The sequence below is a fragment of the Aythya marila genome (assembly GCF_965140915.1).
Source record: "Aythya marila genome assembly, chromosome: 29".
Lineage (NCBI taxonomy): Eukaryota > Metazoa > Chordata > Aves > Anseriformes > Anatidae > Aythya > Aythya marila.
Window position 1 is genome coordinate 538,273 of NC_139070.1, and position 15,467 is coordinate 553,739.

General features: G+C 69.1%; 2 protein-coding genes across 4 annotated transcripts; both read right to left on the reverse strand.

The window, feature by feature from the left end:
* Positions 1-645: 645 nt before the first annotated feature.
* Positions 646-4,185, reverse strand: IL6R (interleukin 6 receptor). The gene is made up of 10 exons (XM_082780692.1): positions 4,040-4,185; positions 2,947-3,186; positions 2,710-2,833; positions 2,397-2,581; positions 2,164-2,324; positions 1,929-2,073; positions 1,803-1,843; positions 1,622-1,706; positions 1,432-1,540; positions 646-1,352 (listed from the first exon to the last, which is right to left on the reverse strand). The coding sequence occupies exons 1-10, from the start codon at positions 4,125-4,127 to the stop codon at positions 1,157-1,159; spliced, it is 1,374 nt and encodes a 457-aa protein (XP_082636818.1). The 5' UTR covers positions 4,128-4,185; the 3' UTR covers positions 646-1,156.
* A 451-nt stretch (positions 4,186-4,636) lies between these two features.
* Positions 4,637-15,246, reverse strand: ATP8B2 (ATPase phospholipid transporting 8B2). Of its 3 annotated transcripts, none has more exons than XM_082780856.1 (27): positions 15,105-15,246; positions 14,346-14,404; positions 13,533-13,646; positions 13,274-13,372; positions 12,996-13,057; positions 12,792-12,864; positions 12,387-12,457; positions 12,117-12,196; positions 11,728-11,886; positions 11,548-11,636; positions 11,277-11,473; positions 10,363-10,571; positions 10,094-10,137; positions 9,835-10,000; positions 9,567-9,755; positions 9,287-9,402; positions 8,989-9,153; positions 8,798-8,909; positions 8,580-8,685; positions 8,323-8,467; positions 8,060-8,243; positions 7,651-7,874; positions 7,233-7,316; positions 6,727-6,972; positions 6,455-6,593; positions 6,223-6,353; positions 4,637-6,124 (listed from the first exon to the last, which is right to left on the reverse strand). In XM_082780856.1, exons 1-27 carry the CDS (start codon positions 15,133-15,135, stop codon positions 5,837-5,839), a joined length of 3,582 nt encoding a protein of 1,193 aa, XP_082636982.1. In that variant the 5' UTR covers positions 15,136-15,246; the 3' UTR covers positions 4,637-5,836. The 3 variants fall into 3 exon arrangements, with proteins under 3 accessions (XP_082636982.1, XP_082636981.1, XP_082636980.1); XM_082780855.1 differs by lacking the exon at positions 15,105-15,246 and adding an exon at positions 14,822-14,908 and having other exon boundaries at positions 8,580-8,679; XM_082780854.1 differs by lacking the exon at positions 15,105-15,246 and adding an exon at positions 14,822-14,908.
* Positions 15,247-15,467: the final 221 nt, after the last annotated feature.

The window sequence follows — 15,467 nt, forward strand, 5'->3', positions numbered from 1 at the left end:
GTGGCCGCACGGGACAGGCTCAGCACGCGGCTCTGCCTCGCACAGCGCCGGGTGCTGCCGAAACCAGGGCAGGTTTCCGGGCCGGGGCCGTTGGGGCTGACCCCAGGGCACAGCCCCGGATGGGGCCCGCGTCGGGGCGCGGGAGAACAAGGGCAGAACGGCCCCGGGGGAGGGCAGGTGGCAGAGCACCCCGGGGTGACCTGGGTGCCACAGAGCACGGAAATGGGCGACAACCCCAAAGTCCCCAAAGCCAGGGCAGCGAGCATGGACTGCAGCCCCCCTGCCTTTAGGGTAGGGGTCCTGGGGGTCCCCATGTCCCCCGCCCCGCACCCCCCCTGCATCCTGCTGTGTTTTTTATAGAGCGGGGCCGGCCCACGGGGAACGCGGCGTCCCCAGGGCACTCGGGCACCCGCTCCCCTCGCCCTGCGGTTTCCTGCCCGGGCACAGCTGCAGCTCCCCAGGGCCTTGCACAACGCGGCGCGGGGTGGGCTGCTGGGGGCACGGCCCCGGGGTGCAGGGCATGAGGGTACGTGGCGTAGGGTGCAGAGGAAGGGGGTGCACAGCCCAGCCTCCCCCCAGCACTGCCGGTATCGGTCCAAGAACAGGAGCTGCACAGACCCCCCCCTCCCCAACCATCCTCGTTGCTCTGTTAAAACACCAGGCGTTTATTTCGGAGGCGCGTTGTGCCGCGTGGCCCCGACACGTGCTTTAAAAACAAAAAAAAATAAACTTTTGCACAGGGCCAGAGGGGCGGAGGGACGGTGCTGATCCAGCCAGGCCCTCCCAGTCCCGTGGCACCGGGCGCGAGGGGGGGGGGGGCTCAGCCCTTCCCCACGGGACCCTCGGCGCCACCACCCCAAACCCAGCCCTGGGGCGAGCGCGGCCCCGTTCTCACGCTCCGGCACTTCCAGCGCCTTAACCCCCGGCCACCCCAGCTTGGCCGTGGCCCCAGAGCTGCCCCCCCCCCGGGACCCAGCTTGGGGCCCCCCCCGGGGTCGGTTCCCCATGGGGGTGGCACCGATCCCGCTCTGCAGGGGCTGCTCGAGCCCCAGAGCCTGGGGAGGGCGCTGGGGGGCTGGGAGAGCTGCCAGCACCGGGCCCCCCCCGCTTCTCCCCCAGCTTCACCCATGGGTGTCTGCCAGCGTCCTCCCCCCGGCTACTTGCCCGAGAAGAAATAGTCCAAGTTGGTGACGTGAAGGGGCCCCGGCGCAGGGGGGGTGGCCGGCGGGAGCAGGGGGGTGGCGCTGAGCGGGGAGCTGGGGCTGGGGGGGCCCAGGGGCACCAGCGCATGCTGCCCCTCGCCCGTGGGCTTGGCCCCCCGCCGCACGCCCAGCCGCCACGTCTGCTTGTACCTGCGGGAGGGGAGAGCAGCCCTATGTCAGAGAGGGCCGCCGGGCCCCCCCCCAGGTGCCCCCCACCCTAAGCACTCACCTCACCACGATGGCGATGAAGAGGGCGATGCCCAGGAGCAGGCTGCCCCCAGCCACCAGGAAGGGGTAGGGGTAGGCGACGGAGTGGGTGCTGGCTTCCAGGACAGCTCCTGTGGCACAGAGGGGACAGGGGCTCGTCTGCGGGACTGGGGGGGGGCAGCCCCTCACAAAGCCCCCAGCCCTCGCCTCACCTCCATCGCCGTCAGCAGCGTCGTCCTCAAAGAGCTCGGGCGGCAGCGTGGCCCCGTAGCCGTAGGCACCATCCTCTGTGGGGAGCTGCAAGAGCCAGCGGGGGGGACACGGTGGGACGGGGCAGCTCCGAGCAGGGGGACATTTTGGGGGGGGTGAGGGTGGCACCACGCAACATCCTACCTGCGAGCTGTAGGGCCCCATCTCGGTGACATCCCTGGGGTCTGCAAGGTGAGAGGTCCATGAGACACGGGGACCACAGCACAGCCTGGGTGGGGGCACGCACGTCCCCGTCCCCCCCCCCCGTACCTGTCCACGGGGTGCCCACCGCCTCGTGGCTCCACTCGCTCCACGCGCCGTGCCCGAACTCCTCCTGCGCCCGCACCTGCACCAGGTGCCGCGTGCCCCGCCAGGCGTCGCGGATGTCCAGCCACGTCCTCGTCACCTGGTCAACCTGGCGGGGACACGGGCGGTGTGAGCCGGGGGTTGGGGGGCACAGACCAAGCGGCCCCAGGGTCCTGCTCCGCTCGGGGTGGGGGCTCACCTCGGTGAAGGTCGGGGTGGGCTCGGGGCGGTAGCGGACCTGGAAGCGGAGCCAGTAGAAGCGGGGGTCCCAGGAGGAGGGGTAGGTCCAGGTGACACGCAGCCGCTGGGGGGCTTTTTCCAGCGCCTCCACCGTCACGTTGAGGGGGGGGTCCGGCTTCACTGCGGGCACAGGGGGGGCTCAGGGACCGGCACCGCGCGGTTTGGCCGGCGCAGGGGGGAGCTGGCACTCACGGATGCTGCTGAGGGTGATGATTTTGTCCTCGCCGGCCGAGCCGCCCGCGGCGTTGCGGACGCACGTGGACACCACCAGGGGTTTGTTGTCGTCCACGCCGGGGGGCACCTTCACCCGGCAGACGAATTTCTGTGCCTTGGAGAAGAAGCGGCACCGCTGCTCCGTGGCGTTCTCCACCGTGAACCTGCGGGGACGCGGCACGGCCGGGGATGGGGTGGCCCCATCTGGGATCGGGAAAAGGGCTCGTGGGGAAGGGGGGTGCACGGACAGGTGGGGGGCTGACCCCCCCTGGGTACCCCAGAGCGCACTCACCTCCGCTTCACCCACAGCATCGCCCGCGTGCCCGGGGACGGCTTCGCCCGCAGCCGCCACTCGCACAGGACGTCTTTGTCGTGGCTGCGCCGGTAGCAGGAGACGTGGGGGGTCTCGGGGGGCTCTGCAAGGCAGGAAGACACTGGGGGGGTGAGCGAGCAGGGGCACAGGGTGGGGTGGGGGGGTGTCCAGAGCAGGCGATGCTCCGGGGAAGCCCCTGCCCTGGCACGGACCCACCTTCCACCAGCAGCCGCAGGGTGCGCAGCGTGCGGCCCCCGGCGTGGCAGCTGTAGAGCCCCGCGTCCTCGACCTGCAGCCGCTGCAGGAGCAGCGCGTGGCCCCCCGCCAGCCGACGGCCCCCCGCCGGCGCCCGCTGCTCCGTCCTCCAGCCCACGGAGCCGTTCAGCGGCCCCTCGGCCCCGCACGTCAGCGTGACGTTGGCTCCCGGGCGTCCCAGCACCGTGTCCTGCGAGAGCCCTGGGAGCAAGGCGGGGATGGGGGGGGGTTAAGCAGTGTCCCCCCCCCTCGCTGTCCACCTGCTGCCTGCACCCGGAGGCCGCTCAGTGTCAATATTTGCGGCCAGCGCCGAGCGGGCGCCAGCTCCTGCTGAGCTGGCAATTCCCCGGCTGAGCCGGGCACCGCCGGGGGGTCGCGGACGGGGGTCCCAGGAGGTGGAAGCGTGGCTGGAGGAAAGCAGGGGCCTGGGGGGGGGTGAAGGGGGGGGCCGCAGGCGGTGCCGGAGGGGTTAAGCAGCGAGGCCGCCGGGCTGAGCACGGGGCCAGGCAGGCCGCCAAGGGCAGCTCTGCCCCTGCTCAGTCCCGGGGCGGCCGCAAAGGTCAGCAGGGAGCGGGCGGCTCCGAAAGTTCCCCCTGCGGGGAGCGGGGCCGGTGCTCGGGACCCCCAGCGCCCGGGACCCCCAGCGCCCCTGGAGCCCAGGACCCCCAGGGACCCCAGTGCCCGGAGCCCCCAGGACCCCCGGCGCTCAGCACCCCCAGTGCCCAGGACCCGCAGAGCCCTCAGGACCCCCCAGTGCCCTCAGAACCCCCCCGAGTCCCCAGGGCACCCCCCGATCCCCTCCAGCACCACTCCCAGCCCCGGCCCCCCCCCGCCGCTGCTCTCCCGGGGCCGGTAATCCCGGGCACGCCTTCCCGCAGCTCCCAGCCCCGTGACCGCGGCGGGGAGCACCGGGACCCCCCCGGACAGCGCCCGGACAGAAGCGGAGCGGCCCCGCCAGCCGCTACCGGGGGTGGGGGCGCTGCGGGAAGCCCCGGTCCCGTCCCCCCCCCAGCTCCCGTTGCAGCTCCCGGTGCCGGTACCGGGAGGCACTCACCCACGGGGCCGCAGGGCCGCCGGGGCACGGCAGCGGCAGCAGCGGCGGCGGCGAGGAGCAGCGCGGCGGGGAGCAGCGGCCCCGCCATGCGCCCGGGCCCCGGGCCGGGAGCGCACCCGGGGAGCCGCCGGCGGCGCTGCCGGGGCCCGCGGTTGTGAAACCGGCGCGGGGGCGGCCGCACGTGCACCGGGGGCGGGGCGGATCCGCCCCCCCCCCCCCACCCCCCCGTGCCTCCACCCCCCTCCCGGACCCTCTGCCACCCCCCCCCCCCCACCGGGACCGGGAGCTGGGGGGGGGGGGGTCCCGGCTCCGTACCTGGTCCCGCGGCACCTGCGCCCCCCCCCCCCCGCCCCGTTCCTCCCCCTCCCCACCTCCGGCGCTGGGCCAGGAACCAGAGACACGGCAGAAGCTGCTGAGAACATTTATATATAGATATAGATATATGCATATAAAAAGCTGGTTATTTTCCTCTGTGTACCCATAAAATGATACAGTTCGGCAAGTATAGAAATGTGTAATAAATTATACGCGACGGTCCTCGGCCCCCGCCCGTCCCCACCCCTCCCCACCCCGAGAAGACCAGAAAATAAACCCCAAACGCCCCCAAAAATAGACTCTAGACCCCGCCAAAGCCGGTCCTGAACTGTTTCCTCTTTGGTATGAGCACGGAGAGGTCCCGGGGGCCGGCACCCCCCGGCCCCGCCGCCTTCCCAGAAGGCCGAAAAGGAACAAAGCGGCCCCGGGGAAGGGCACGGAGGGGATGGGGTCATCCCCCGGGTGTCCCCCCCCTGCTCGGCCCCCCAGGCCCAAGATCCAGCCCCAAGGGGCAGCACAGGGGAGGGGACGATGCCACGAGGTCCCCACGGGAGAGGGGTCCTGGCTGTCTGGGGAGGGGGTGGGTGCCCCGCGAGGATGAGGAGGGAGAGGTCCCAAGGCAAAGGAGAAGGAAGCGGAGGCCCAGGGTTGTGCAAGCCCCCGGCGTGGGAGTGAATCACGGCAGCCTGCAAACACCACAGGGCCTCGGGCTCCTGCCCGCAGAAAGCAGGAAGGCGCCAGGGGCCGCTTCCCCTTTCCCACCGCACGCCCCACGGGGGTCCCGTGCCCCGAGAGCCTGGCCCAGGGGTCACCCTGGAAGGGTTCTCTCCTGCGGGGACCTCTCCCTTTTGTGCCCACGCGGGAGTGAGTGGCAGAGGGGACAGCGACGTCCCCTGCACCCACAGGGAGCTTGCCCCCTGTCCCCGTCCCCGTGCTCTCTCCCTAACCAGCTGTGCCACCGCTGAGAGAAACGAGGCGCTCTGTAAACTTGGAGGGGTTTTCTTCCTTTTTGTAGTCTTTTTTTTTTTTTTTTCCTTTTTTATATAAAAAGAAGACACGTGGGTGAGGGGTGGGGGGAAGCGGGCAGGGTGCAGGGTGCTGCCCCCTGGCCCCCCACGCCCTGCCCGTGGTGGTGGCTCTGGCATGATACATTCGCGTGTGATCGGGGTGTTTGCACGCTGTGGAGGTGAATACTGATAGAGAAGTGCCCCGGGGGGGCGGGGGGGCAGCGTCCGTCTGTCCAGCGCAGGGACAGGGAAGAGTTTGTTTTGTTTTTTTTTTGGTTACACTGCAACAGTCCAGCCTCCTCCAAACCTCAAGCACCCGGGCCCGCACAGCCCCTGCTCCCCCCAGGGCACCCCCAGGAGGGGCCTGGCTCATGGCTGCGTGGAGAGAGGGCACGGGATGGGGGGAGGCCCCAGGCTGGCGCTGGCTGGACCCCCCCTCAGCCGCACTGGAGGGGACGCGACCCCAACCCCAGCCTCACACCTTGAGCGTCTTGTCGGGGGCGCCGCTGGGGCTGCAGGCGGTGCTGCCCTCGCCGCCCTTCTTCTTGCGCAGGGTCTCGATCCAGCTGGCGCTGGGGCGAGCGGCGAAGCCGGAGAGCGCCAGGGAGCTGAGGCGCATGTTCTTGCCCGACATGATGAGCTCCCCGAAGCCCTCCTGGTGGGAGAAGGCGTAGCCGGAGCGGCGCGAGCCCACGCGCCCCACGCGCCGCATGCAGCGGTGCTGGGTCTTCTGCTTCTTCCGTACCAGCTGAGTGTAGCGCACCTGGGGGCAGAGGCAGGGAGCGGGGGCACCGTCAGGGAACAAGGGGAGCAGAGCAGCTCTCCGTGTCGCTCCCCCCCGCGCTCCCCCCGGGGGCTTACCGTGTCTGAGAGCTCAGGTTTCAGATCCAGCTTGAGGAAGCGAAAGGCAACGACAGGCATGACGCAGACCACAGTGGTGAGGGCGATGGTCAGCCAGACCGTGGGCTGAGCCAGCGTGTTCTGAGCGTTACCTGGCGGGGGGAGGCGTGAGCCGGGGCCTGGTGGGGACAGCGCCCTGCCCGAGGGCCCCAAAACGGAGGGAGAGCAGCACTCGGCCCCCCCCCGGACTCACCCACAAAGCGGAACTGGTTGGGGAACATCTGGAAGAGGCCATCGCTGTGCATGGCAAAGAGGATGGCGAAGTAGGCTGCCAGGCTGCCCCAGATGAAGAAGTGGTTGATGGCCGTCCAGAAGCCCGTGTCCAGACCGATCTGGCAGAGAGGGGAAGGAGGAGGCAAGGCTCGAGGGACAGCCAGGGAGCCCTGAGCAGGGCCACAGGCCCCACACTGCACGTGCCCTCGGTGCGTGGCCACCTCCCGGCACAGCTCAGGACTCCCTCCCTACCTGCACGCTGACGACAATCACGAGGGAGGTGGCGACGGTGACAGCAAAGGACTGGTAGTCGGCCAGCTGGGCACCGTCGTCACGGGTGGCGTCAGCGAAGACGCCGTAGGGGATGAAGAACATGAGCACGGAGGTGTAGATGCCCTGGGCGATGCAGATGAAGAACTCCCGCTTGTTGAAGAGCAGGTTCAGCTGCCCGGGCTCGTAGAGCTTGGGGTACTCCATGCTCCGCTGCTCCGGCACGTCCTGAGGGCACGCAGCAATCTGGGCACCTCCCTCCAGCCCCAGGCAGCCTGGGGCCGAGCCAGCCTTTGCCACCGCCAGCAGCAGGGCCGAGGACAGCCCAGCCCAGCGCAGCCCGGAGCAGCCTTTCCTCCCGCAGGACACCAGGCGGGGGCAGCACGGATCCTGGGCAGCTCCCACAGCTGCCCCCGCAGCCCCTGCAGAGCAGCACCAGCTCCTTGTGCCCCCCGGACACCCCCCGGCCTCGTCGCTCCCCACTGTACCTGGTCAAAGACGCCCATGGCGAGCACAGGCAGCGAGGTGTAGACGATGTTGTACAGCGTGATGAAGTACTGGTCGTACACGGTCTGCGTGGGACAGGGGGCTCAGGGGGGTGCAAGACCCGCGTGCCCCACGCCCGAGCCAGCCCACGCATCCCCGTGCCCACAGTCCCCAAAGAGCGGGGACGTGGGAGCCACCCCCAGCGCCTGTGGGTGCCCAGCCCGAGCAGCGCAGGGTGCTGCTGCCACCACCTGGCAGCCCTTGGGACACGGGCTCCGAGCACGGTGCCTTGCTCCAGCTCCAGAAGGAGCCCGGGCTCTGCCTGCTGCTGCAGGATGAGGAGCCCCAAGGGCCGGGGCACGCTTCTGAGGGCGCAGCCCATGCACAGACCCTGAGATGAGCACGGAGCCAGAAACTGACCTGTGCCGAGAAGCCGCAGAAGAAGCCAAACCAGAAGTGGACCATGGTGAAAGCAAAGTTCTTGTAGAAAAAGTAGCAGAGGAACTTGCACATGCGTAGGTAGGACCAGCGCCCGTGCACGAGGAGCAGCCGCTGCAGGAACTTGAACTGTGAGAAGGAGTAGTCGGAGGCCAGCACCGCCTGGATGCCCTCCTGCCCGCTGATGCCCACCCCGATGTGAGCGGCTGTGGAAAGAGAGACGTGGGGTGACGCGGTCCTGCCAGGAGCACAGGGGACAGTGACAGCTCCCCCCAGGCTGGATTGTGCTCCTGCACGATGCAGAGAGGCAAGGGCGGGGGCTCCAGCAGGCGCCAGGACAGCACGAGGACGGACCCGTCCCTCCCATGGCTCGCCAGGCTCCAGGACTCACTCTTGATCATGCTGACGTCGTTGGCGCCGTCCCCGATGGCCAGGGTCACGGCCTTCTTGTACTTCTTCACCAGCTCCACCACCTGGGCTTTCTGCAAGGGCGTGACACGGCAGCAGATGACGGCCTTGCAGGCACACGCCGTCTCCAGGAACTCCACCTCCATGTCCGCCTCCAGCGCGTGGGCCTGCAAGGAGAGCGTGGGGACAGCTGGGGACAAGAGCAGGGGCAGGCAGGGCGCCCAGCCCAGCCCCACCGGGCCCTACCAGGCTGTGCCCGTTGATGACCAGGGCGTATTCGCCCGCGATGGCTTCCAGCACCGAGGTGAGCTTGGTGGAGGAGAGTTTCTCCTGGTAGGAGAAGCCGTTGCCCATGGAGCGTGACGCATCCATCATCTTCTCCCGGGCTTTCCTGAGGGGAGAGAGGTTGGGGGGGGGCTCTACTCGGGGTACCCTAATACCCCCCAGCTCCCCATGCAGAGCTGTGCCCCACGGGTGTCCTCTGTCTGCCCCCCTGCCCTCACCTGAGCTCCTCGCGCACCTCCAGCACCGTGTGGCCCGTGACCACAAACACCTCGGTCATGTCGTCGGTCAGCATCTTGCAGGAGTAGCCGATGTTCACAGCTGTTTCTGGGGACAGGGAGCCAGGGACTGAGCGGGGGTTGTGTCCCTCTACACGGCAGGATCCAGCCCATGGGGGTTCTCAGCTCCCACCGGTAGCCCCCCAGCAGCAGTGGCTCACCCTGCTTGTCCCCCGTCAGCACCCAGATCTTGATGTTGGCCAGCGTCAGGATGGCGATGGTTTCAGGGACCCCCTGCTGCAGTTTGTCCTCGATGGCCGTGGCTCCAAGCAGCTGTGGGATCCAAACGGGCAGGGGGTCAGCACGGGCAGCCCCCCAGCCACCTCCCAGCCCAGTCCCCCAGCCCACGCACCATCATATCGTGCTCCACCTCATCGTAAAGCCGAGCCAGGCGATCCTCACGGGCCTCGGGGGCCCCGCTGGCTCGGTGCAGCCGCTCAGACCAGTCCTCGTAGTAGCTCTCCTCCAGGTCTTTGTAGGCCAGCACCAGCGTCCGCAGCCCCTCGCCGGCATATTCCTGCAAGCAGCTGAAGCTGAGGCAGACCTCAGCAGCCTTCCCAGACTCTAATCCCCCCCCAGGATGGGGCACAGCCCAGGCTCAGCGCTTCTGGGCAGCCCCCCTGCCCTTCCCAGCCCCGTGCCCCACTCACATTCAGGTGGTCAGTGGTGACATTCGTCAGGTCCTGGTTGGCGGGGTGCAGGCGCTCCAGCAGGATGGTGTCAGCGCCTTTGCAGTACAGCCGGATCTTGCCCTCGGGGCTGCGGACTGTGGGACGCAGGGGACGAGCTGCCAGGCTCAGGGCTGCAGGAGCAGCTCCTGCTCCAGGCCCCAGCCGTGTTCCTCCACAGCCACCCTGCACCTCGCAGAGCCAAGCACCCCAGCCCCACTGCAGCCCTCCCGCAGCCCCGGCGCTGTGCCCAGAAGCTCACCGATGACAGACATGCGCTTGCGGATGTTGTTGAAGTCCAGGATGGCCAGCAGCTGGTAGGTGATGGCCCGGCCCAGCTCGTGCACTGTGATGGTTTTGGGTGTGCGGGACCGGAACACGAAGCCGAAGTTCCTGGCGGCCGTGACCAGAGCCCCCTCGTCCGGGGACTGAGCCTTGTAAAACAGCTCCCCTGGGGGCAGGGGACAGCACGGGGATCAGGGCCGGTGCCCCTCCCGAGCTGGGCAGGCAGTGCTGCCCTCCTCGCCCACCTTCGCTCTTCTCCTCGGACATGACGGTGTGGCAGAGCGAGAGCAGGCGGAAGAACTCGTGCACGTGGGGATCCCCCAGCTTGACAGCTTCCAGCAGGCTGGGGTCCCAGAACTGGAACCGTGGATCCGCCAGCGGGTTGAAGGAGAAATCAACCGGCTCTGGCCTCTGGCAGGGGGAGAGGACAGGGTGACAGGACAGGGTGACATCCGTGACACACGGCCACCAGCACCGCAGGCACCGGCCCTGAAGCGCCCTTACCTCTCCCAGCTCTGCCTTGTGACCCAGCATGTCCTGCACGTCGCCTGCAAACCAGGGCACGGAATTAACCGAGGCAGGGAGCGAGCGCTGCTGTCCTGCTGGTACCCACGCCCAGGAGTGCCACAGGACAGCCCCACGGCGCTGCAGATAGCCCCCCTCATCCCCTCATCCCCCCCAGGAGAAGGAAACGGCTGCCCCAAGGCATCTGCAGAAGAGGAGCCGGCGCACCCACGCCCCGAGGCAGCCCCATCCCTATCCCCAGTGCTCACCGTAGCTGTGCCCGTTCACGGAGCACTTGCTGAAGACCATGATGTTCTGGGTGAGGGTGCCGGTCTTGTCGGAGAAGATGTACTCCACCTGCCCCAGCTCCTCGTTGAGGGTGGTGGTCCGGGCCTCGGCTGGCGTCCGGCGCTTGGCACAGTACATCTTCTTGTCCCAGTTGATGAAGTAGCTGTGCCCGAGCCGGATCACCTCCACGCTGCGTGGGGGGCACAGCCAGGTGTCACCGGGGAGGGCAGCACCCTCTGCTGAGCCAGCGATGGGCACACGCACGCCCACCCCAGGCCCCCAGCCCCGGGGGCACCCTGGCACCCAGGGCCCCAAGCTGCTTTCTGTCTCCCGCGCCCTTCCCCGGGGCTGGCCCGCACCCACTCCTGCCAACAGCCGCCAGCAGGGACACGGAGGGGACAGCTCGCAGGGCTCCCCGAGCTTCTCACACACCTACGTGCCCCAAAACCCCCTCCCCAGCCCCCAGGGCAGACAGCAATGAGCTAGTGGGAGGGGTGGGGGCGACACGTTCTTACCTCGGGGCTAAGGGTGACAGAACCCATGCTGGGGAACGAAAAGAGAGAGAAATTAAAAGAGAGAGAGAAGGGGACAGTGCAGGAGCCTGGGAGCTGCAGGAGGGCAGAGCAAAATAACCAGCATGCAGCCAGGGCAGGGAGAGATGAGCAGCCAGACAGACACAGCCAGGGGGGGCCCCGAGGGACCTGCAGGGCCTCAGGTCTTGGGGTATCCCCAAGGGCAGACGTGGCCCATCTCCAGGAGAGCAGCCCGCGCCCGCCCCGCGCACGCAGCCCTGCCCCGGGGTCTCCATCCCCATCTCCCCTCCCCAGAGGGCAGCCCCGCTCCTGGCGCCTGCCCCTCGCACCCCCACGGCCCAGCCCCACAGCCCCTGCCCTACCTCACGTAGAGCGAGATGGGCACCACGGTGTTGAGGATGATGATGTAGGACCAGAAGGAGAGGAAGCCGGAGAAGAAGGCACTGTGCACCCCCTCGTCCCAGGGCAGGTAGATCTGGAAGCAGACGCCCACCTCGTGCTCCCAGATGGCGTTGCCGATGGCCAGGATCACACCCATGCACACCAGGAACCCGAAGATCTGGGGCCGGGAGGGGACATCAGAGCCCCGGCCGGGTCAGGGACGGGTTCCCCCAGAGCTCCCTCTCCACACACCCAGAGCACCAGCGTGTTCATCAGCCGGTCGATGCTCGTCCGCTTGAATTTGGTCCGGCCGCTGTTTTGCATCAGCTTTGTGTCGGGACCTGGGGAGAGGGAAAGCTGTCGGTGGGTCCCCTCCTCTTCTCTTCTCTCCCCTCCCCGGGGGGGCAGCGGTGCGGGGCCGTCCCAGCCCACCTGCGAAGATGACGAGGCCGAAGCACCACTCGGTGTTGCGCAGGACGCAGCCCCGCAGCAGCATGTTCTGGTTGCTCAGGGGGTACTTGTTCTCCTTCCAGTACAGCGTCCCGCCGAACTTGTCCAGCTTATTGTTGGGGGGCTCACAGATGACCTCACCTGGACGCAGAGGACAGCTCAGCTCTAAAGCACCTTCTCCACCTCCATTCCAGCTCCAGCTCCATCCCAATGCTCCCAGCACCCTCCCCAGAGACCCATTTTGAGCCACGGGACTGCAGCACCACACGGATGGTCCTGGTCTCTCCAAGAGCAAGGCAGACCCAAGCCAAGTGACGGAGGAGGACAGCCACGAGCTGCCCCATCGCAGCGCGCTGCCTTCAGGTACTCACCATCAAACAGGGCCAGCTTGCTGGTGTCACCCAGCTCCGAGGTCACGGGGATGGCTTGTCGCACCTTCATGTTGGTCTCTCTGTGGGTAAGGAGGCGTTGCACAGGGTTAGCAACAGCCTGGCAGGGAGGAACTCACGAACACTCCCCCAGTTTGGGCCCCCGGCAGCTCCCACCCTGCCCTCAGCCTGATCTCACTCCTACCTCTTGCCTTCCCCTGCGACCCGAGGCCCAGGGATCGCCGGCACCCAAGGAGAGGGGGAGTTACCTACCCATCCAGCTCCGCGGTCTCTATGTAGCACAACCCATGGGGTTCACTGCTGGAGAGGAGGAGGAGGTCAGCCTGTCGGGAGAGACACGCTGAAAGGGCTGCGCTGGCGCTGGGGCTCCCCTCGGCCTCCCTCGGGGAAGCTCCTGGCCCTCCGCTGCAGCCCTGCCCTACGGAAGGTAAGGCCAGCAGGGTCTCTGGAGCTGACTTGGATGCCGTTGCCTGAAGTGCCCGTGTCAGACTAACCCCCAGACCTCAAACACAGCCTAAAACAACTTCCAGCCTCAGGAAACCCTGCGGTCTCAGCACCGAGGTGACAAAGGAGCACAAAAGCAGCGTGAGCAGAAAGCCCTCCGTGTCCCCGCGCGCTGCCCAGCCAGGGCCATGCTCATTTTGGGGCCAAACTCACTGCCACGAACTGGTTGTTCTCCAGCTTGATGATGTCCCCAACGCGGACGTTCATCCACTGCTCCTGCCGCAGGCTGCAGGGGGACAGCGGGGCGGCGTCACACGGGAGCCAGCAGCAGCGCTTCCCCGCGCCCCTCCGGAGGGGGCTGCATCCCGTGGGGGTCCCGTGCCCCCTCCCCAGCGGCCCTGGCCCCGTGACACTCACACTCCGCTGATCAGCACCTGAGACTGCCGGTTGTTCACCTGGTTGTCGCTCTTGTGGCGGAACTGGGCGCAGAAGGGAAGAGACAGCAGCGTCAGCCACACCGGGGATGGGGTCCTGCATCCTCTGCCCTCCCCCCCCCACCACCACAGCCCCAGCATCGCCCCCACCACCCAGCCCTGTGCACCCACCCAGGCTCACAGCCCCCCGCCCAGCTCCACGTCCCCGTGCCCGACACGGGGTGGGCAGCCCCAGGAGAGGGGCGCACGGGGAGCACTCACGTAGTCGTCGGTGGCATCTTTGACAGCTGTGATGGTTAAGACAAGAACCAAAGGCACGATGGTGGTGAACCAGGAGAGCGAAGAGATCTGCGGGATCAGCTGGGGACGGGGAGAGGGAGTTACAGGGACAGGGCAAGCCCCGGCCCCACGCCACCAACTCTGCAGCTCCCCGGGGCCAGGACGTGCCCTGGGGCCCCGTCTGCACGGCCCAGGAAGGACAGCGTGGGGGCTCCCATCGCCCCCGGCCCCCAGCACTCACCTGCAGGATGAGGAGGAAGAGGAAATAGGTGTTGGCCACTTCCTGGAACTGCTCGAAGAGGTTGACAGGCAGGAAGGTGACAATGTTGTACTTGGAGGTCTTGATGCAGTTGCTCTGAGGACGGAGCGGGCAAGAAGGGAGGCTCAGGAGTCGCCGAGGCCCCGTGGCTCCCAGCACCGCTCTGGGGCAGGGCTGCAGCACAGCTCCCCCCCGATTTTGGGGATATAAACCCATCCCCCTGGCTCCTGCCCTAGTGCCAACGCTGTGGCATCTTCCTCGAGAAGCCAATTCCTCTGCCTCCGCCGCCAGCCGGTACCCGGGGTTGGCCTCCTCCTCCGGAGCATCCCAGCGGCTCCCAGTCCCCCCAGTGGCTCCCAGTCCCCCCGGTGGCCTCCCAGGCCCAGAGCCTCCAGGGCCTCCCGGGCGGTGAGGCCGAGGCAAGGCCTGGTCCAGAGCAGCCAGAAATAACCTCCAGCGTGGAGGGGGAGGCCAAGGTGAGCGCTGCCCCTCCCCCGGCCGCTCCGGAAGCTCGTTAATTAGCCAGACCTCGCTGCTCCAGGACCGGGCAGGGGGCGCAGGCAGATCTGGGGGGGGGTCAGCATCCTGATGGGGGCCGCGTCACCCCCTGGGAGCACACGATGCCCCCCCTCAGTCCCGGCCCCGCAGCTTCAGGGCGTTAGCGGCCGGTCAGCACCATCACCTCAGGGCCAAACGGCAGCTTTTCGCCCCAGCCCCCTGCACCCACCCGCTGGGCAGCGCAAGGCCCGGACCCCGGACCCCCGCGGGGGCGCTGCCGGGGCCCCCCCCACTCACCGCGTACTGGAACTTCTCGTTGTACTCCCGCGCGTTGGCTCGCACCCGCCGCTCCTCCTCTGCAACACAGCGCGTCCTCAGCCCCGCACCCCCACCCCACAACTGCCCCCCAGCCCCAAAACCGCCCCCCGACCCCAAAACAGCCCCCCGACCCCAAAACTGTTCTCCCCGGCCCCAAAACTGCCACCCCCAGCCCCAAAACTGCCCCCCCAGGCTCTCCTATCCCCCCCCAACTCACCTGCACCCCAAATCCCCCCGGCCCCAACGCCCCAGCCCGGTCCCTGCACCCCATGAACCCCCCCACCCCGGGCTGCATCCCCCCCCCCTGCCCCAGGCCCTGCACCCCGGGGCCCCCCGGCCCTGCTCTGCGCCCCCCCGGCGCTGCGGCCCCGTTCCTCCTCCCCCTCCCCTCCCCTCCCCGGCCCGTTCCCGTTCCCGGTGCCGTTCCCGTTCCCGCAGCCCCGTCCCTCACCCACCTGCCCCCCCGGGCCCCCGGACCCGCGGCCACTTCTCGGGCATCTCCCGGGGCACCGTCATGGCTGCGGGCCCGCGGCGCGCCCCGGCGGCGCCATCCCGCGCGGCCGGTGCCGGTGCCGGTGCCCCGGGCCCGCCCCGCCCCGCCCCGCCCCTCCCCTCCCCGCCGCTGCGGGAGCCGCCGCGTTGCCGGGGCAACGGCCGCACCGGGCCCAGAGCGGCCTACCGGGGCCCACCGGGACCCACCGGGGCCCGCCGGGGCCTACCGGGGCCCGCCCCGCTCACCTGGGGCCCGCCGGGCCGCGCAGCGCTCCATGGCCCCGCGGCCCCGCAGCCCATGGGGAGCGGCCGGGCGGGGGCCCGGGGCCGGGGCCGGGGCCGGGGCCGCTGCGGCCCCGCTGCCGCTGCCGCCGCCTCAGCGCCCCATGGCCGCGGAGGCGCCGGTCGGCGGGCGGCGGCGGAAGTGATGCGGGGGCGGCGGGGAGAGACCGGGGGGGGGACCCCGGGACACGGCGGGGAGCGGGGCCGGGGCCGATGGTTGTGACCCCCCCATGACCGGTGTCCCCCCCCCGGTGCCCCCTCCTCCTCCCGGTGCCCCCCCGCGGTTCCCCCTGTTCCCGGTGGCCCCCCCCGGTGCCCCCTCCTCCC

Bases quoted from the DNA above. Each gene is read 5' to 3' on its own strand.
- ATP8B2 (XM_082780854.1), bottom strand. From the start codon at position 14,882: ATGACGGTGCCCCGGGAGATGCCCGAGAAGTGGCCGCGGGTCCGGGGG. The intron at 7,875-8,059 runs GTGAGTCCTGGA...CTCTTTCCACAG, and splicing joins CGACGTCAGCATGATCAAGA to CCGCTCACATCGGGGTGGGC. The intron at 6,594-6,726 runs GTAGGGAGGGAG...CCTCTCTGCCAG, and splicing joins TGATTGTCGTCAGCGTGCAG to ATCGGTCTGGACACGGGCTT.
- IL6R (XM_082780692.1), bottom strand. From the start codon at position 4,127: ATGGCGGGGCCGCTGCTCCCCGCCGCGCTGCTCCTCGCCGCCGCCGCT. The intron at 1,844-1,928 runs GTACGGGGGGGG...CTCACCTTGCAG, and splicing joins GGTGGGCACCCCGTGGACAG to ACCCCAGGGATGTCACCGAG. The intron at 1,707-1,802 runs GTAGGATGTTGC...TGGCTCTTGCAG, and splicing joins TGGGGCCCTACAGCTCGCAG to CTCCCCACAGAGGATGGTGC.